The 21,460-nt window shown below is 34.0% G+C and overlaps 1 protein-coding gene across 3 annotated transcripts in view; it reads right to left on the reverse strand.

Moving 5' to 3' along the window:
• LOC136036917 (tetratricopeptide repeat protein 14 homolog) overlaps positions 1-21,460 on the reverse strand; it is a 116,042-nt gene that overhangs the window by 81,634 nt on the left and 12,948 nt on the right. For all 3 annotated transcript variants that reach the window (XM_065719295.1, XM_065719297.1, XM_065719296.1), the window contains 5 exons: positions 16,165-16,325; positions 11,090-11,205; positions 8,766-8,842; positions 3,601-3,723; positions 408-628 (listed from right to left, as the gene is read on the reverse strand). In XM_065719295.1, coding sequence (XP_065575367.1) covers positions 408-628; positions 3,601-3,723; positions 8,766-8,842; positions 11,090-11,205; positions 16,165-16,316 — 689 coding nt within the window. In that variant the 5' untranslated portion in view covers positions 16,317-16,325. The remainder of the gene's footprint in view (positions 1-407; positions 629-3,600; positions 3,724-8,765; positions 8,843-11,089; positions 11,206-16,164; positions 16,326-21,460) is intronic.

The following is a 21,460-nucleotide window of genomic DNA, read 5'->3' on the forward strand; positions in this document are numbered from 1 at the left end:
ACCCTTCCAAGGGTAATGAGCTAAAGCAGTTTTCCTAAGCGGATATTCGCCAACACATTTATAAATAGGAAAGATTCCTAATGGGATTTCGAGCACCAAACCAATGACTGAGTGCAGTCAAAATTTCCCCTTACAGAAACGTTGAAGTGAAGCGTTGAATGAAAAGAAAAATTACTGAAGCCTCAAGGCCACTGGGCCCTGAGGCTCTCCCACTTGGTAGGTCCCTGATTCATGCCTATTCTTTTTTAGTTAAATCAACTTTTAATACTCAATCGCGCCTAACACTTTCTTCGGATCCAGCAACAGTGTAGAGGGGATGAACCTAGACCTAAACTATTCTACTCGCAGCAATCTTGAAGTAACTAAAATATTTTTAAAAAGTTAAAAAAAAAAGAAAAAAATCTTACGCTAAATATGAAGGTAGCTTTTTATCCACATCAATCAGCTTCGCATCAATCTTTCCAAGTGGGTAATGAGCTAAAACATGAGGGGGTGCATGAACACCTTTCAAGCCCAGATGTAATTTGCTACGAAAATTTGATACAACTTCCATTCGGAGGACATCATTTAGATGATAAGCTCTCTCATTTCCTTCGTGGGGTGGTACATTGCTTTCTGATACAAATCCCTGAAAAGATAATACTTATTGTACAATAAATACACAGTGTTATAGGGTACCTACTACTAAAATAAAAGCGTATCATTTTCCTGAAAACAAACCGGATTTCACAAAATATATCTAAGAAAAAGCAAATGGACCCAGTTGTCTTATCTTTTAATTATAAAATTAAGCTACCAGTATCTTTCAATTCTTCTTATTGACAACAAATCATAACATGGATTTAGTTGACATCTTGGCTGTGTACAGACACCATACAAGGCAGAGGTTTCCTCTAAAGAAATGTCCTGAAGTTCAAAGGACGGTAATAAAATCTTTCTAACATTAAAAGTAACAAGTCCTGTCTGGCATATACAACGTGTATGCCATAAAAGCCGTAGTTTACCCTGACTCGGCGAACAAGACAACAAATTCCACTAGACAACAAATTCACATGCCATCTCTTCCATTTCACATTTAGATGACTTTCTTGAAGTGTCCTTCAAGGAAACTATAACTAATTTAACGACACAGCAATGCATGAATTTAGGGCAGCGGGTGGTTCTTCTACATTTTCATTTTTATTTTTTAGGCTGATTGACTTTCTCTTTCTAGGTTTTTTTTCTGACGTTGTTCTCCCACCGTAGTGCTATACCTAGTGCTATATGCGTATATTATACGAGATCGGGATCGGAGGCAATGCCAGGGTTGCTGTAGGAAAGTAATGAGACTGCCAATAGTGCAAACGATCTGGCTAATCTACGCTGTTGCCCTTGAGATAGCAAGTTTATCAAAAGCCTTCCATAGCTCACTTCGAGTTCGTACTCTGCCCGTTAACTATGTGATTTGAAAGACCACTATTAGTGTGTTTTCGTTGTGTGTCACATAATGTCTCAGTAGTAAGGGAAACTCTGAAAAAACAGAATTTTGATATCGATAGATACACCATAAGAATCAGCTTATTATGTTGATTCCAGATATACAAGTTTCATTAATTATCACCCATCAAAAGCTACGAGCCTGAAAAAACTTGCCTGATTACGAAAAAAGGGGGAAATACCAGCAAAAGTCAAGGACAAATCCAGCTGGTACCAAACAAAAAGCACAACGTCCTCAAATAAAATGGGAAGCAAGTCATAATAAAACAACTCTTATAATAAGGAATCAGAATCTTAATGGGAGGGAGTAAATTGAGGAGCCATGAACAGAGTGGTGCGGACAATGAGCGTGCTCTGCAGTGTTTGCCTCAGGCGGCTTTGATGTTGCGATGAGTTGGGTTGTTTTAGCATCAGCCATGCCAAATCTTGGGTTTCTAGCTCTTATTTTTTTGCACGATATCCATATTATTTATAATAATTTTTAGTTTTATAATGTAGTACCGGTATTATCGGAATTACAGCATCAAGCTTTTAAATGAGATTTATTTAACAAGGAAAGAATAATCAATTCAATTTTCTCCGTATAGCTAGGATACAACTGGGTTTTATGTTACAAAAATACGCATTCAAACGTATGCATTCAAAAATACGTAATTATTCAACAGAAAAAATCGCTATAATTACTTATTCAACGCGTAACAAAAGACAAACAAATACCCTTACTACACAAAACTTATGCTTTCAGGCTCAAAAGAAGTTTCAAAATGCGTAAATATTCAATACAATAAGTTGCAGGTACGTATCCAATTTAAAAAAAAAAGATCCAATCTGTGGTTTTTCAGGCCAAATGAGAATACTGAATAAACAAACAAAGCGAATATTTCGAGAGGACAAACGCCACTCTTCTTCAGCGCGAAACAAAATAATATATTCAAGGAAAGTGCCGAAAAAAACAACCCAACAAAACAAACACGGAAAGTCAATGTGAGAAAAAAAAAACAATGAAAAAAAATTAAAAGATGAATAAAATTCAATAAAAGCCAAATAAAAACCAAATACCTAGCAAGCATAAAGCGACTTATTCGCCAATATCCACGATTTACACAAAATCCAAAAAAATAATATAGTGCTGCTTTTCGTATTGTGCTGCCTTACTAGAGTAAACGCTGTGACTAGTTAATAGTAGAGTACAATGCTGCCTTTCCAGCCCCTTTGGAGGCTGACATGATAAGTTTTTTCTACTGGCCGTAGTCCCGTTTGTTGCTTGCCAGTTCGGAAGATCTTTCATTCAAGATAAGTTTATGAGGTTTATAGAAGATGAGGTTTGTTTGCCAAATGTTTACTAATAGCAAGCGAAAATTCCAAACTCAGCATTAATGTCAGAAAAACAAAGGTTAAAACTAGCAGTTAAGATGGAACGAAACTGGCAGATAGCAGTAACTGGATGAAATCTGGAAAATATGACGAAAATCAAAAAACAAACTGAGAAAACAATAACATGGAAAAGGGATGGATAGAAGGCAAAAAAATAACAAACTTACAGTAAAATAATTCTTTTGATATAAAAAATAATCCATATTATTCTTGGATTGTAACATTTTTTTATATTTATCGAATAAAAAAATAAAAGAAAAGAGCTTGAAAAGAACATCAAAAGAAAAAATTAGCAAACTATAGAAGAAAAAATAATCCAAAATAGAACAATAAGAGCAACAGGGTCAGGTAAATTTGTTACCAACCCCCCCCCCCCCCCAATCATCCCAATCGTGCTAGGAAAAATCACATAAAGCACGAACATAAGTGAAACTGAACTGAAAAAAAAAATGAATGAAAAATGAATAAACAAGGCTAGATTCTTGACGAAAATTTAAAAGCAATTTTTTCAGTTAAATTAAAAATGTTACATTTTTCATATCTCATTTGTTTTTATGATAATTAGATCTCCAAAAATAACATAAAACAGATCTATAAGAAGGTAATTTCATTTGTGAATCTATATTTTTGAATAATTTCGAAACTGTCAAAGATAGAATTGTTTTGATTGAACTTCATATCCAGGATTTAAAAAGTTCCTACAAGATTTAAAGCCAAATAGAGTTAAATATAGCCAATGAATGTACTTACCTTTATATTTAAATCGCTCAAGTCCCGCTTCTTTCCGCCATCTAAAGCTAAGACTTTTACACCAAGGGTCGCATGATGATGCCATAGCACATGTCCAACAACAATATCTCCAACCTTCAAAAACTAAAAAACGGTAACACCATGTTAAAAATGGTAACAATAGTACCAAAAACAGTACTAGAGTAAGTTCATCCAGACAAATTTCAAATTTTGACTAATCACTTCATAAAACTTAGATTGCGTTTCAATCTAATCCGAGCTATTAGTCAAACTAGATATATGTATCTAGGACGTAACTAAATACTTATTAACTGAATAGATGCCAGATAACATTGAAAATAATACACATAATATGGAAAATGCACTACAATCCGCGAGTTGGTAAACAGTCACAAAGCACATAATAGGTGTTGACAGCACATGCCAAACACCTGAACAGAGACGATGAGAAATCTTTGATGGGGGTATAAAAGAAGGGGCACAGGGGGTCACGATATCTTCTATATTCTAATAAAACTATACTTCTATTGGTACAGTCTGACATAAACAACATGCAGTCTATTTCAGTCTTAGCTTGATCCCATATTTTTTTTGCCTAATTTGCCTGTTTTCATGTTTCTTTTTATTTTCACTGGTTTTTGGCGAGGAAGACAACTGCTCCTAGAAGAAGAAGTGCAACACAATAGTAACTATACATCTAGCAAAATTAATGGAGTCAATCAGTTTAGATAATCAAAGTTAAAAAAAAACAAGTTTTACTCCCGCACAAATTGTCCAAAGCCCCTGAATAGAGGTAACTACGCTAATTCAAAAGAAAAACTTCAGGAAATCACGAAAACATATACTGTCTATCCTTTATTATAAACTAATTCTTCTATGCATGTAAATGCTCCACACTAGAAATATACTTCTATATTCATCAAGGAGGATGTTTTCTGTGTACAATATACACACAATAATAGCCTCTCCAGGCATAAAGTGAACTGTATATTGTTAGTCGGGTATCAAAAGATCCTATTTCCATAATTATAAATTTTAAGAAAAGCAAAAAAAAATGTCACAATTTTTTTTTATTTCCCATCCGATAATCATAAAAACAAAAACGGATTGACATGTAAATTCAAAACATATCAATACGTTTTTGTTTTAAGGTTATTTCTAACCCGGTTATTTCTAAAATTTATATGGTCACGGTTTGAGATCTATAATCCAATTTTATAATCTATTTATATGATTTTTACATGTTTTTGGTTTAAATAGTTTACAAAATGCAACCTGTCCGAAGGGGCAACTGTCCCACCTTGTTCTCAAATCACATACAGTGAGAATCCTTGTGTGATTCTGGTTTAAACAAGGTGCAACATGCCTTACGTTATACTAGAAACTTGGTATTGAAAGGGGCAGGGGGGGGGTATATTGAAGGAGGAAAAGGTCCACTTAGTATCTCTGTTGCTATAACTTGACTTGAGTAACTCCACTTAAACATATGTCTACCTTTCTCCTAAAAAGCTAGAGGGGAAAGAGAAGCACCATGGGATCACTTTGTGCCTCAATAAATAAAAGATATTTCAAATCACATGTAAAACGTATATAAACTATCTCTTTTCTATATTTTTTTTCCACCTCTCGAAGTCTATAAAAGCAATCTATAATTTTTTTCTTTCCATTGATAATTTTAAACCTAGCTTCAAAGAGAAAGATATAATTTCGTGAGTTCTCATTGATTGTGGAAATGGCGAATCACATGCATACCACTTAAAAGAAATTTTAAATTTTATGAATTTTTAATTTTTATTCTTTTCTTACATTTTCCGTCTTTCCCTTTTCTTTTTTCTTCTTCTCTTATACTCCATTTGTTATTGTGCTTACAACGGTTCATAAGTAAATTCAATTAAATATTTGACAGCCTTATATGTAGCAAACTGGTTTCAGCCTAGGATTTCTTAAAATAATTTTTACAAACATTGGGTGTCTAGTTCACATAAGATCTTTTTACAACAGCTCACACTTGCCCAGCTAAGTTTTCGATGAAATGATTATGCTCCTATTTGTTACTATATCCTATTTGTTACTTATGCTCCTATATTTAGTTATTTTATTTGTTACACTGAACGTTATGGTCCTATTTGTTATTCAGAGTGACGGCACAACTCCCATAGAGTATCAACAACTGCTTCACGACCTGATTGTTCATTTAAAGTTAATTTCACAATTGAAACCAAAATCATAAGGGGTAAAATTTTGTAATGCAAAAATAAAAACAGTTTAATACAAAATTAACAAAACTCCGCAATATTTCAGCTCCGCCTCCCGAGGTCTTTAAAAACAAACAAAATAAATTTAAATAAAATCAAATTAAGTAAAAAATGTGAATTTCCATTAGGCTTTCTTTTGTTTTTCGTAAAACGTATGTGCTTTTTCTTTTCTTTTTATTTTTTCAGGTTCAATTTAAGCTAGCCTTTTCTATGTTTTTCCCGTTGATAAAGGATTTCACAAGTGAAACAAAAATATTCAGTGTTTTGTCATTAATTTTATATTAAAATGCTTTTCTTAGGAGTCATAGCCAGTGGTATTGGCTAACAGAGTAAAATGGAGAAATAAAATGTGATGTCGGAATTTGAAACATATTAATAAACTATGGATCAGCTCACTAATATAACATGTGCATTTTTATGTCCATATTTTTCCTAAACAATACATTCAAATAATCAAAACAATATTTAATTAATGTTAATTTTTAATAATGTTAATAAAATATTGTTTTCAATCCTCATTTCCTTTCACTATCATTAAATGTTTCTTTCATCACATGTGGGTTGTTTTAAATATTCGACCAAAATAAACCTCTAGCTCTGAATGGCTTCACTAAATAGGCGAGTGGGCCAGGGTCAACCTCAGTGAGTAACTCTAAAACGATTGTACAGAATCGACGACTTCACTATATAGTGAAACCATAAGTGAAGCCAAATAGTGAAGTGAAGCCAACCAAAACGACGTCTTCAATAAATAGGCGAGTGGGCCAGGGTCAACCTGACAGAGTAACTCCAAAAACATTGTGCAGAATCGATGGCTTCACTAAAGAGTGAAACCATAAGTGAAGCTAAATAGTGAAGTGAAGTCATCCGAAACGATGGCTTCACTAAATAGGCGAGTGGACCAGGGTAACCTGACTGAGTAACTCCAAAACGATTGGGCAGAATCGATGGCTCCACTAAATAGTGAACCCATAAATGAAGCGAAATATAGAGCCGTCCAAAACGATGGCTTCACCAAATAGGCGAGCGGGCAAGGGCCAGCCTGCTTGAGTAACTTCAAAACGACTGCGCAGAACAGAAGCCAATTCAGACTGACAGGTCTTCCCTTATTCATTTTTCAAGGGTGTCAAGTTAAACAGAAGCTTCACAGACACATTTTAGTAGAAACTTGACATTTTCCACCTTGTTAAAATTAGAATCAAACAGTAATTTCCAGTTAGTACAATCAAAAGGCTTGAAGGGTTCATGGACCCATGCTCCTCCCCAGACACCAATTCGTAACTATAGATATATTATACTTATTTATACTCGTAAACAACATCCTAGCCTATATTGGAATTTTTGGGTTGGTAAGAGCATATTCAGTAACCTATTCAATAGGTATCAATTACCCCCCCCCCCAAACCCTTTTTGTGTGCAATAGATATTTGCAGGTATTTGGGCCTTGCCCCCTGCCTTACCAACTTTCTTTGATATTTTAAATAAATTAGTAAAATCAGAAAATTTTATCATGGCTTTTATATCATCTATTATAATATAATAAACATTACCTAATATATTGTTTATTATTAATATAACAAAAATATTGTAATAACATACTATAAACATAACAACTAACTGTTACTCTTAGCATGGCTTCCATTGCAAATAGATAACAGCAAATAACTCTCAAATTTAAAAAAAGTAAAATTATACTAAAACAATAATTGACAGAAGAAGAAGAATAAATTATTTGAATGTAAATAAACAAATTTGAAAAATACATATTTGCTTAAAACTCCTGGTGGATATGATTACAATTTTGCACGGTAGGGGGATGGGAGAGAAAATTTAATTGGTACAGAGAAGAGGAGGCACCTTTTTGTACATTTTGAAGACCTGCAACAGCGAGTAATATATTATTATGTTTTTTTTTAATTATATATATAATTAATTATTTAAATCAAATTCATTAATTACAACTTCAATTAAATTTTATGTAATTATTAGAATTATTCAGTCATTAATGACTAAAATAAATCATTATAAATGTTATCTATTTTATTAAACGAGCAATAATTGTACATGCGTCTGTAAATTGTTTCTTGAAAACAAGTTTTTTTTTTCAGAATTGGCACACTGCCATTTTCCGACATGAAAAAAACGATCTAGATAGGTCACGACTATGGGAAAAATTTGGTTTCTCCGTCCAAGCCTCACCAATATTTTTTCAATCGTCTGCTGGCTGAAATTAGAAACCCTTAAGGTTGAAAACCTTGAGCATAAATAGGAGTTTCAAAGTGCAATTTTTTTGCTGATAAAACAGCTGATTATGAGCTCTTCAAGAACGACGTTCCAGTTTGATAGCTGTGAAGTGAGTCTCAGATTCTTAATCACCTCACATTAAATGCTATGCATTATGGCAGAAAAATCACAATAATAATTTGAATACAGGGGGACTGTACTTCGCGCGATGATTATAGCCCGTTTCATAAAATTGTCTGTAATGTAATTGTTCGTTTTCCAGTAACAACCGACTTCCAACTTAAAACATGGTTTAGTTTAAAAATTCAACAGCTAATAGTATAAAATGAAATTGCAGTTGTTTAGCAAAATGGATGCCTTTCTTTACCGAGCAAAGCTTGGTCCCCTGGTACTTAATTATTAATTATTATCCTTATCAATAATAAGTACTTAATAAATAATTAATTATTATTAATATTATTAATTATTATATAATTAATAATTACTATAATTATAATTATAATAATTATATAATTATTAATAATTATATAATATAATAATTATACATAATTATTAATAATTAATAATTATTATTAATAAAAAATAATAATTAATAATTACCTGGTATAAATTATTAATAATTATCATTCACTTTATTAATTATAATTATTAATGTAAAATACATACATCTTGCAAGGAATTGCTTTTGTCTTCAGCACTAACGTTCAACAACGACTCTAGTGGTGGCAGGTTAACAATTGCTTCTAGAAAAAAGAAAATAGTCATAAATATACAAACTCAAAACATGTGTCAAAAAAATATCATATTAAAATAAACAAAAAATAGAAAAAAAAAGAAATCTCTTTTCCTTTCTATTCTCGTTATTCATTTTCTAAATTTTGGTGAAGTGACAAGAACGTCAAATTAAACATATTTGTTGATTTCTTGAACCATAGGTATACTCAAACCTGAAATATGTACATTACATTAGAAATATTACACAATAATTAAGTATTATATGTTATTACATTAATCTATATCAGAAATCTGTATGCAATTCAATTGACATCAAAAACATTTTTTTGCCTTGAGTCAGTCTTAGATCTATTCATAACTGATTTTTCCGTATATTTGTTTTGGCTGTTTCAAAATTATGAAGTGTTTAAGGCAGTTTCACATTTTGTCAGTGTTGCCATGACGAATCGAGAAAAAAACAGTTAGTTAAATTTGATATTGCTTTTCACCAGTAAAAATTCAAACATTGACAATCTGTTGATTCAAGACAAATAGATCTTCTTTAGCAGTTTGGAACCACATATTTTTCGCTCTTTTTTGGGTAATTCAGACCCAGGTTTCTTTTTTAATTTGGCAAACACTTCTACCAAAAATGGCATATGGCGGTCAGTCTTTTTCATTAAATTGTTCCCAATTTTTCACCATACTTGGTTCTTTAAATTTTAACAATTCAAAACGACCAGATTTCGTTTACACTGTCCTTGGTACGTCAATAAAACAATTGTAAGAGTAAAGCCCCATCTTGATTGACATCAATTACCCTGCCAGCAATATTCTTTGTAGGCGGATCATTTTTAAACAGGCGGCTATGATTGGACAGTCCATATAATTGGACTGTCATTGAATATTCCAACGACTATGGTTGCCTATCCAGTCAAAACTGGCCCTGCTACTGACAGGGTGAAATATGTCAATCAAGACGAGGCTTTACTCCAGTATGTCAATTATTCCGCACTCTAATGAACATTGCGATATTTTCGAACCTAGCAAGGGATAAGCTTATAGACGAGCCTTATATCAAGCAGATTACTCGATGAAAGTTTAATTTTCAAGTAGATCTTTATTCTGTTGTGTTTTACATTTAATCTGTGGCATGTTATTTTGAGGTAGGTCTTGTTGTCCTACGGTTCAACTCATTAATAATAACTACATCATTTTCATGATAAATTCGTGATTTTGATTTTAAAAATGTGTCATTACAAGTCTGAAGAGAAAATTTCTGATCTACAGCATCATCTCTGACATTTTCCTAGAAACGGCCGTCTAAAAAAGTCTCCTTTGGTACTGATCTAAAAAGAGAATACCAACAGTAAGTTTTTGCTACTCTATGATCAGGAAGTATTCTAACGCTACTAGACATAGTTATTCTAAGCATACTGTTGCTATCTGGAGAAACAAATTCTCAACTCTGTCCCAAAAGAAAGCCAAGCAAGATATTGATGCTTTTGAATACATTTTACTTCATAAGGCGATGTGAAATGTGGCTCTGCATAGCAAAATTCAACTCCGACCCCTTTATTCAACTATGATTTTGAGGCGCAGTCCTTAGAATCTAGTTTCAATGTTCTAGCTTAAATACAGTGGATGCAATGAAAATGTTAAAAGTAGAATAGTCCAGGGTGTTTTCTCATACTTGAAAAGAGTTTGGAAGATAAGTCTCCGAACTAAGATTAAAATATTGGAAACAACGACAATGACAGGTGTCAATAATGGTTCCGAAGCGCGGGGACCCCGGAAGACGGAGGAGGATTTGCTAGATGTTTTCCAGAAAAATTGTCAATAAATTATTTTTCGTAACCATCACCCATTCTGCGAATGAAGGTTGACAGATTGCCAAAGATCGTCCTTTTCGGCCAACTATCTAGAACCAAACTAAAGGCAAGTCGTCACAAGTAGGGTGGGAAGAGGTTGTAAGGAAGGGTTTAGGGGAAACCAGAACTTCTTGGGAGGGTTCAAAGTGGGAGGCTCTGAATAGATTGGGATGAAGGAGCGTGCGAAGCTATGTTGGCCTCAGTCGTCGAGTCAGTCAAGTCGTCCCAAGTAGGGTGGGAAGAGGTTGTAAGGAAGGATTTAGGGGAAACCGGAACTTCTTGGGAGGGTTCAAAGTGGGAGGCTCTGAATAGATTGGGATGAAGGAGCGTGCGAACCTATGTTGGCCTCAGTCGGCTTGGTGCTATAGTGAGTTGTTAGTAGTAGTTTAAGGTACTAACACTTACCTTGTTCTTCTGGAGTAATAATAACGTTTGGTGATGGTTCCGCAGGTTTAAATAATCTTTCCGCCTTTTCTACAATAAAGTGCTGGATTTTTACTCGCTTCGTGCGATCTTGCATTCTGGAAAACAAAAATAACTGCTTTACTTTTGTTCTCTGTTTAAAATAATTTCTTTTTTTTGCTTTTATTCATTTTCGTTTTTGTAGCTTATGTTTGTTTGTTTTCATCGAACTTTGGATTATCAAACGGTGCTTTCAAGAGTCCTATTTTTGGTATATTGTTTATTTTTCCAATTTTTTTTTTTTTCTATTTTTCCAAAACAATCCAATTAAGCATCAATATGTTTTTTTATTTATTTATTAATACATCAAACGGTAAGCAATAACACTTGTCGCTATAGAAACAAAACAATAAATAAGCTAATTAGCAACACTTATGAATATTAGAAGAAGATAAGTTAGAAGAAAAAAAAACTTATATCCAAAACTCAAACTCAAACAAAAATTCATAGCCAAAAGATCGACTCATAAGTGTCTCCGCTAAAGAACGTTTAAATATCCGCACAGTCCCAGTTTCCACGACCTCAACGGGTAGACTATTCCAAGGTGAAACGACCCTACTGGAAAATGAACATTGCCCTATTTTCTTATTTGATTTTAGGGGGCACATTTTGTTATGGTGTTGGCGGGTTGTGTGATACTGTATTTGAAATGAATCAAAATCTAGGTCATCTATACCTTTAACAATCCGGAACACGTTGATAAAGTCACCGCAACGCCGTCTGAAATTTACTGACGGAATACCAAGCCTAGAGAGTAACTCTTGGTAGGGAAGATGCTGAAGGTAAGTAATCATCCTTGACGCCCTCCTTTGTACAGTTTCGACGCAAATCTCATCTAGTACATTTAAAGGAAACCAGACGGAAGTGCTATACAAGAGAAGTGGGCAAACAAGAGACTTGTTGAGCAAAAGAAAATTTCCAAGATTAAATTTTATGAAACTTCTCTTCAAAGACAGTAGACGGTAGTTTGCATTTCTCACGATTGCCGAAACATGCTTAATAAAAAAAAAGAAAAGAAAAAAGAAAACACATGGCAAAGCGCATTTTAAACTAAGGTCACAGCCATGACTGACTAATATAGGGATGATTTCATTAAGAATTTTCACCTTGAAAATAACTTTTTGGAGGTTTTTAGATACTTCTGTGTAAAACCCATCAGATATTTCCCCCTTGAATGTTTTGACGCAAATGGCATTAAAAACGTAGCAGCAAAAATGAGTCAAAGTATTTGAGTATTTATATATATATAAATAAGACGATTGTCAAAATTTTGGGTTTAATGCTAGTTTTCATTTAGGGATTTGTAAAATGTATAAAGCAAAACCGAGTATAAAAATAGTTTTAAAACTAAAAGAACCAAAACTCAGTTTGTTGATTACTTTTTAAGAACATTATTTTCAAGCTGTGACCTGACTCTGCCTCTAGAAATATGTGCTATCTTACAGTTCTTTTTTGTAGAAAATAGCACTTTTTAATATGAAAAGTGTTTTCATTCAGTTGTTGTCAATATTCTGGGTTTAGCGCTAGTTTACATTTAGGGGTTTCTAAAATGTATTTAGGACAGCAGAGTATAAAAGTAGATTTAACATTAAAAGATAAAAGGTAGATTTAACATTAAAAACTGCCAAGGGATATCCTTGGTATGTCCCGTAAGAGACACCAGAAACAGCCGAACACAATCAAACAAATCAGGATCCAGGCAAGGTATAAGCTGTTGCGACCAAATTTTTACTCTGCAACAGATTCTTGAACACCGGCGGGGTAATTTTTTTTTTCCACGTTTTGAAGTCTATAGTCACAATCTATAAACTATTTCGTTTCATTGGTAATCTTAAGTCTCACTTCAAAGAGAAGCTCAAATAAATGCTTAAAACATAGTTTCGTGAGTTCTCGTTACTTTTCGAAATGGTCAATCATGTGCACTAAACTCACAAGAAAATCTTACTCGTCTTGGGTTTCTTAAAGTAATTTTATAAGCATTTGGAGCATAGTTCAGATAGGGTCTTTTATAACAACTGACACTTGCCCGACCACTTTTTAGATAAGAGAGATATACAATCCATATCTTCAAAAACTTCCAAACTACCTTTGATTCGGTCCGTTTTTTTTGTAATGGGAAGCAATGAGAGAAGACAATGTACCTAAGAAAATCATTAGTCAGCTCAGGGCATACTATTCTGGAAAAAAGCCCTGAATTACGAGTCGGTGGCGATCTTTCAGATCTGATCCTGATTGATAAGGTTGTATGTCAGGGGTGCGTCCTCTCACCAGCCTTGTTCAGCATTAAAGAATCAATGGGAGAACACAGTATACCTGAGAACATCATCAGTCAGCTTCTGGAACAAAGGCCTGAATTACATTGATCCTAACCGACGAGGGTGTAAGTCAGGGGTGCATCTTCTCGCCAACCTTGTTCAGTAACGAAGAATCAATGGGAGAAGACAGTATACCTATGAAGATCACCAGTCTGCGCAGGGCATACTATTCTGGAACAAAGGCCCAAATAACGAGTCAATGGCGAGCTTTCCGATCTCATCCTGATAGATGAAGGTGTATGTCAGGGGTGTGTCCTCTCACCAACCTTGTTCAGCAATGAAGAATCAATGGGAGAATACAGTTTACCTGAGAAGATTATTAGTCTACTCAGGACATAATATTCCTGAACAAGGGCCAGTGTCAAAGTCGATGGCGAGTTTTAAGATCTAATCGTAATCTAGGAGAGTTTACGCTAAAGATGTGCCCTCCTCCCAACCTCGTTCAACTTAATCATCGATTGGATTCTCACGGTCCTTTCCAAATACAAGGGCGTTACATCGAGCTGTAATTTCCCGTCACAGATATTGACTATGCTGATGATGTGAGCTTGGTAGCAGAATCTGTTGCATTAGACAAGGCTATGATCAATAGCGTGGAAGACGGGCACTCTCGACTGGCCTCTCAAATAAGTCTACCACAGACAATGACGACACAAAAGGCTGGGTTGGGGAAACTCCAACGACCCCAAACGGTAGTCAAGGCAGGATGTCCAGTCGTTCGAATACCTCGGCTTGATGATGAGCCCTGTAGGTGAATTCTCAGAAGAGATCCAGAGCCGCATAATCTCAGCATGGGCTATCTTTCTTCAACTACAGAAATCTATTTAGGAACAGAACGAAATTTTACTTTGCACAAAGCTCCGAGTATGTGAAACTATGGTTCTCTCTGTTCTCGTCTATGGGTGTGAGAAATCCTCACCAAAAGCAGTCAAAGCGCCATTCAATCAATCAATTTATCAATACTAAAAGAAAAAATTTATAAAATGTAAAGTAATTACTAAGCCCAAGAAGTTTTGCCTGTAATGGGCCAAAAAAATAAAAAATAAAACACTTTTATAAAGCACATACAATGAAAACAACAAGCGTATACACTAAAAAAAAAGAAAAAAGCTAGAATAAGACAAGGACATTTATCAGATAGGAGATTTAGAAGAAAATATAACATATAACTGAAAAAGAATTTAAATGAAGAGAATAGATATAAAATTAGGATAAAAAAAATTTAAATCTGAAGAAGATATTAAATGAAGAGAAGACAAACATATAAATTAGGATAGGATAGAATAAAAAAAAAAAAATAAACTGGAAACACCTGACGAGAAACTGCCTTGTCAAAGAGAACACATTCAATCCCAAATGTCTGTGCTACATCCTAAGCATTAGTCTCTGATAGAATCTCGTATAGAAGATATGGGCACCGCCCACTTGCCTTTGATATTACCAAGCAGAGGAGATTGAGATGGTTTGGCCATACAGTGCGTGGACCAGACGACCATATAAGCAAAAAATGTCTTAAATGTCTACCACTAACAGCATGGAAGAAGAGAATATAAGGCCAAAAAAGACTTGGTTCACAAGAGGGAAGTCCAATCTTCAGGCATTTTGAGAATCCCAAAAATATGGCCACCACTGGAACCATCAGTGGCTGGAAACTGTGAAATCTTGTGCTGGACTAACCTGGATGCAGCTTCAGCATGCAACAAGTGAAAGCAAAGAATGTCTCCCTAATTTCTTTAAAAGAGTCAAAAAGTTTCTCTTTTTTGGGGGAGGGGAGCAAGAGGGTTGAATGTACTGCAGTACCCTGAGAAGCAGTAAAGGTTGTATAATGTATTGTGGTATAGTGCACAATTTCTTGAAATTGTAGTAACAAAACAGTTTCTCGGTCAAATGAAGCATGTAATGAATTTATTTACCTTCGGGAAGGCTTTCCAACTAAAATTGGTAGTTTAATACTGTAGTTTGTAGCATTTGTATTAAAATGAAGAACATAAATTAACCATGTATTGCAAATTTTGAAACCATCTGTTTACAATTAAAGAATGCATATCCAGAGTAGCCTACTATAAAATGATACAGTACTGTAATTATAATAATAGTCGCATACTGACACTAAAAAATATAAATAACATTGAAAATTGAAAATGATGGTTATAATATTAAACATTTTTTTCAAAATGTAGAAGCAAGTTTGTTTTAAAAAAAAATCAAATTTAAAAGACCTTTTAAATTGCATCAAAAATATGTTGGAGTCATACAAACATTTTTACGAGCCATACAAACATTAAGAGGGAGAGGGGCAGACCCCTACAATCCCTGGATACAGCAGTGCTTTGTGAATTTTGAACACAAAACATAACTTATTTTTAAAACAGATTGTGCAAATTCTTTGATATAGGAACAATTTCTGTTGATAAGACTGCTGCATCATTTAAATTCATACATGCAGCACAAAAGCTACAGCTACCTAAACATTTTTTTTAAATAGTACATATCCCCTCTGACAGTACATTCTTACTGTTAAAATAGTATCTTTCACTGAATTGGAGAGATAACCTGGAAATGAATAACATGTTTACAATTTACTGCTTACATAATTAAATCTAATTGCCCTCTGGTTTTTATCTAGTTTTCAAAGTGGAGGGCTAAATAGCACCAGCTCGAAAGCCCACAATCAAAAGAATAAAGAAAGACACAGGAACTTACGCTAATTCTTTAGCACGTTTCTGGTACTCGTGATAGTCCAAATCTTTGACATTAAATCCTTGTAGGGGTTTATTTCCTCTTTCGACTCCCCATATTCTTGTCATCTGTTGTCCATGGTAATTCAAAGAGCGTTTTACTAGCTCTGGATCCATTTTGTCTTACTAGAATATAAAATACTAATGCTTAAGTATAAAAATGATTTTTAATATAAAATACTAATGCTAAATTGGTTACAGATCAAAACTCCTGCATGGCTAAAAATTCCTCAGGTTAATTTTCATCATCATCACCAGGACCTGTGAACCTGATGATGACAGGCACAAGTCCTGTCGAAATTATCTTTTGAAAAAATCAATCACCTGACATACATAGCTTAGGTAAGCTTTTCAACATTTATCATAATTATAAACTAAAATATATACCAAGAAAAGGTAAAATTTGGCAAAAAGTGATAGGATATAGAGGCTCTAGAAAAGCCTAAAAAAAAAGCAGCCGAGATGGTAATTAGAATGCAAGAAATGCATTATGAAGAACATTTTCACCACCTCTAACTATTTGTAAATTCATCTTCTTAAACAGAACCAAACAGCAAAAAAGAATTAAAGGAAGCCCTAAAAACTGCTGGAAACTACTTTAGAACAACATAATTACTTATTTATCCCATCTCTAAAGACATATTACTCCAATTTAATCCCCCTCCCCAGAAGGATAAATATAAAACTTATTTGATTTATTTGCACAACATTTTACAATAACAAATGGTTGTTTGTCCTGAATTATGGGAAGGCACTATGGTACTCTGTTATTCTAAAAGTAATAATAATAATTTATTTATGCCCTCTACATACAACAATGTATATAGGAGTACAAGAAACTAATGAAAAAAAAAACGACAAATAGCCTTCTAAGGGAAAGGATGATGATAAATGTCTCATTAATATATCAAATGAGACAGTTAAGGGAAAATCGATTCTATTTTATATTCTATTTTATTCTGTATTGTCTAAGAAATCAATCGTACTGCTCATCCATTTTTGTAGATATTTCAAATAGTCCATATTTTCAGATAATATACTCATTTCTAGACTACATTGGGATTCCAAGAAAATGCTTACAAAACCAGAAAAATATGCGCCAATGAACTTTCTATCACTTTTACTTAATAGCTTCAAAAATAGAATGATATTTTTCATTCTATGTATCAAACACATTTTTATTTTGTGTATCAAACCCAAAAGGCTCAAACATTGAATTATAGTTTAGTGAGTGTTTGCGTATCAAAACGACCTTTCACTCTGACTAACAGGTCATAATTTTTCTAACTTCTTTTAAAGTAGCAAGACGAAAGTAGCAACTCACGTATAGCTTTAGCTTTACCTGTTGGAACGATAGATAGCCCCATGAACTTAATGGATTCATTATAAAAAATTTCCAGTGATCCCACCCCAATTGAATGATGCTGGAAACCATTATTATTATTTGCCAGTAGCAATTCTGTTTTAGTTGGTTCAGTCTCTAACCTATCTCCTGTAAATCTGATTGCAATATATTGACTGCATTCTGCATTGATACTAAACTATCGAAAAACAATAAAATATCATCAGCATTCAACAAGTGGCTAATATTGGTGCCATCTTTCACATATGTGGGTAGGTACTGTGTGGCTGTTCTAATCAATGATAATGATAATAATAATATTTTATTTATGCCCTCTATACATACATGGATGCACACAGAGTTAACCTGGGAAATAAATGAAAAGAAAACAGAAAAATAAAAAATTACACTCCTAACGAAACAGACGACAATAAGTAGTTCATGATACTCATAATAACTCGTGAATATAAAATAAATAGCTTATGATATATAGCTTATGATTTTGTTAGTAATAAACATACGTACCTTACGAATTAACTTACGTAGCGAACTTCTCTATTTGTGTATTTTTATTACGTATATGAGGGGGTTTGCCCTCTCGTCAATACCTCACTCTTTACACTAAAGCTTGAACTTTATTCTAAGTCTTTAAGAATAACCCCTGAATCACAAAGGCCACAGAATAAATAGTTGAAATTGCTAAAAGTACTTTAGCGTAAAGAGCAAGGCAATGTGGAGAAGACGAACCCCCTTATAAACGTAATATTTAATGTTCGTTTTAAGTTTTAATGCTACTCATTATTTCCAGGAGAAAAAAAAATTATTTAGTTTCTCATTTTTTTAAATAATGCTAGAAAATCCTGCGCTCTCTTCATAGAAATTCTCTTCACTCATGATACATTTCTCCATGGAAAGATCCTCCCAAGTAACCCCTCCTCTAACTCACTCCCATCCCGACGCAAAAAAGTCCCCCTGAAAACGTCTGTACACTTCATAATAACCATTACTATATGTAAACAATGGTCAAAGTTTGTAACTTACGGCCCCTCCCTCGGGGACTGTGGGAGATCAAGTAACCCCCACAGACATAATCATTAGGTTTCCGACTAAGTTGAACAGAATGGCTATCTCAAAATTTTGGTCCGGTGACTTCAGGTAAAAAATGTGCGTTGGAGGGGGCCTAGGTGCCCTCCAATTTTTTGGTCACTTAAAAAGGCCACTAGAACTTTTAATTTCCATTAGAATGAGCCCTCTTGCAACATTCTAGGACGACTGGATCGATACGATCATCCCTGGAAAAAAAAAAAAATAAAAAAAATAAACACGCATCCGTGATCTGGCTTCTGGCAAAAAATACAAAATTCAACATTTTTGGAGATAGGAGCTTGAAACTTTAACAGTAGGGTTCTCTGATACGCTGAATCTGATGGTGTGATTTTTATTAAGATTATATGACTTTTAGGTGGTGTTTCCTTCTATTTTCTAAAATAAGGCAAATTTTCTCAGGCTCGTAACTTTTGATGGGTAAGACTAACCTTGATGAAACTTATATCAGCAGTAAAATGTGATTCTTTTGAGATAACTATTGGTATCAAAACTCCGTTGTTTAGAGTGTCGGTTACTATTGAGCCGGGTCACTCCTTACTACTACATTTTGTTACCACGAACTGTTTGATTCTGTTTTAGTAGGTTAAATCTCTAATCCTATCTCCCGTAGATGTGAATGTAATATATTGACGTATGAAACCAAGAAAGGATAGGATATAATAAATGGAAAATAAAGTCAAATAGGCGAGAAAACAAGAACTTTGTCAGCCAGTAGCAAAATATGAAGACGAAAAACAAGCAAATATTTCGAGAAGGACCTCCGACAAGTCGTCCTCAGGGCTAAAAAAAATCTAACCTTTCGAAGTGAACTTCACAAGAGGAGAAAAGATACTGAATAAAAAAAAAAAAAACAGCCAGTAATCAATGAAAGAGAATTCACCAATTAGATTGAACAAGTATTTTTTGCCTTGCAATAGATTTCGCCTGTGTGCAATTTCTGTGTGCTTAGAATGTATTTATGTAATATATTAAATATGAATATTAATGTAATATATTAATTTGCATTGATATTAAATTGTTCAAAAATTGCATCAGCATACAAAAAGTAGCCAACGTCGATACCGTCAATCACATATAGGGGGTAGGTACCAGATGGATGTCCTTATTGCGTTACTAAATATGATGGGCTACGAACTTACCCTTCTTTTACTTCACAACATAAGGAAATTCGGTCTTAAAGTCACCCCACCGAAAAAATACCAACCTGTCAAACACTGGTTTATAAATGGGTTCACTCTAATATTCAACAATGAAAAAAAAATAGTGTGGTTATGCTGCATACTATTAAACGCTTTTGAAATATCAACTCCAAACACAAAAAGTTGTTTTCTAAAGTTATGATACATTTCAGAAACATTTCAGTTTGACTCTTTCTCACAATTAAATAAAAAAAAACGAGTTTTCTTAACTGAAAGTAAGGAGCGACATTAAAACTTAAAACGCACAGAAATTACTTCGTATATGAAAGAGGCTGCTTCCTCATCAACGCCCCGCTCTTTACGCTAAAGTTTGACTCTTTCTCTCAATTCTTCTTTTTAAAACAGTAAAAAACTTTAGCGTAAAGAGCGGGGCGTTGATGAGGAAGCAGCCTCTTTCATATACGAAGTAATTTCTGTGCGTTTTAAGTTTTAATGTCGCTCCTTACTTTCAGTTAAGAAAACTCGTTTTTTTTTATTTAATTTCTGAACGTTTTTGAATCAATGCATGTTTTGATTTTGGCTCTCCGCAGAGGAATAATCAAAACGAAATTTGCATTTCGTTTTGGCTGGCTAAATGGGGGGCTAAATGGCTTTCTCATAATTTTGATCGAATGATTTTGAGAAAAAAAGAGCGGGGGCGAAGCCTAGTTGCCCTCCGATTTTTTGGTTAATTAAAAAGGCAACTAGAACTTTTAATTTTTTACGAATCTTTTTATTGGTAAAAGATTTACGTAACTTATAAATTAGCTTACGTAAAGAACTTTTGTATTCTCATGTTTTTATTGCATATATGAGGGGATTCGCCCCATCGTCAGTACCTCGCTCTTTACACTAAAGCTTAAATTTTATCCCAATTCATTAAGAATGACCCCTGAATCACAAAAGCCGTAGAATAAATAGTTGAAATTACTAAAAATACTTTAGCGTAAAGAGCTATGTATCATAAGGAGGTGAGCCCCTTATATGGGTAATAATTTCTGTTTGTTTTAAGTTTTATTGCTGTTCCTTACTTCCAGCTGAAAAAGCTTTTTCACATTTATTTTTTAATTTTTTTTTAAATAATGCTAGTAAATCCTGCTCTCCCTTCATGGAAGTTTTCTTCTCCCATGACAAATTATCGATGGAAAGTTCCCCCAGCATATCCCCCTCTTCTCAACCCCTCCCCCCAACCAAAAAAATCCTCCTGAAAACGCCTGTATACTTCCCAATTACCATTACTATATGTAAGCACAGGTCAAAATTTGTAACTTGTTGCCCCTCCCATGGGGACTGTGGGGGAGTAAGTCGTCCCCAAAGACATAGTTATAAGGTTTTTCGACTACGCTGAATAAAATGGCTATCTCAGAATTTTGATTCGTTGATTTTGGGAAAATAATTAGCGTGGGAGGGGGCCTAGGTGCCCTCCAATTTTTTGGTCACTTAAAAAGGGCACTAGAACTTTTCATTTCCGTTAGAATGAGCCCTCTTGCAACATTCTAGGACAACTGGGTCGATACGATCACCCCTGGGAAAAAAAAAAAAAAAAAACAAATAAACACGCATCCGTGATCTGCCTTCTGGCAAAAAATGCAAAATTCCACATTTTTGTAGATAGGAGCTCGAAACTTCTACAA

Source organism: Artemia franciscana, chromosome 16, assembly GCF_032884065.1.
Source record: "Artemia franciscana chromosome 16, ASM3288406v1, whole genome shotgun sequence".
Lineage (NCBI taxonomy): Eukaryota > Metazoa > Arthropoda > Branchiopoda > Anostraca > Artemiidae > Artemia > Artemia franciscana.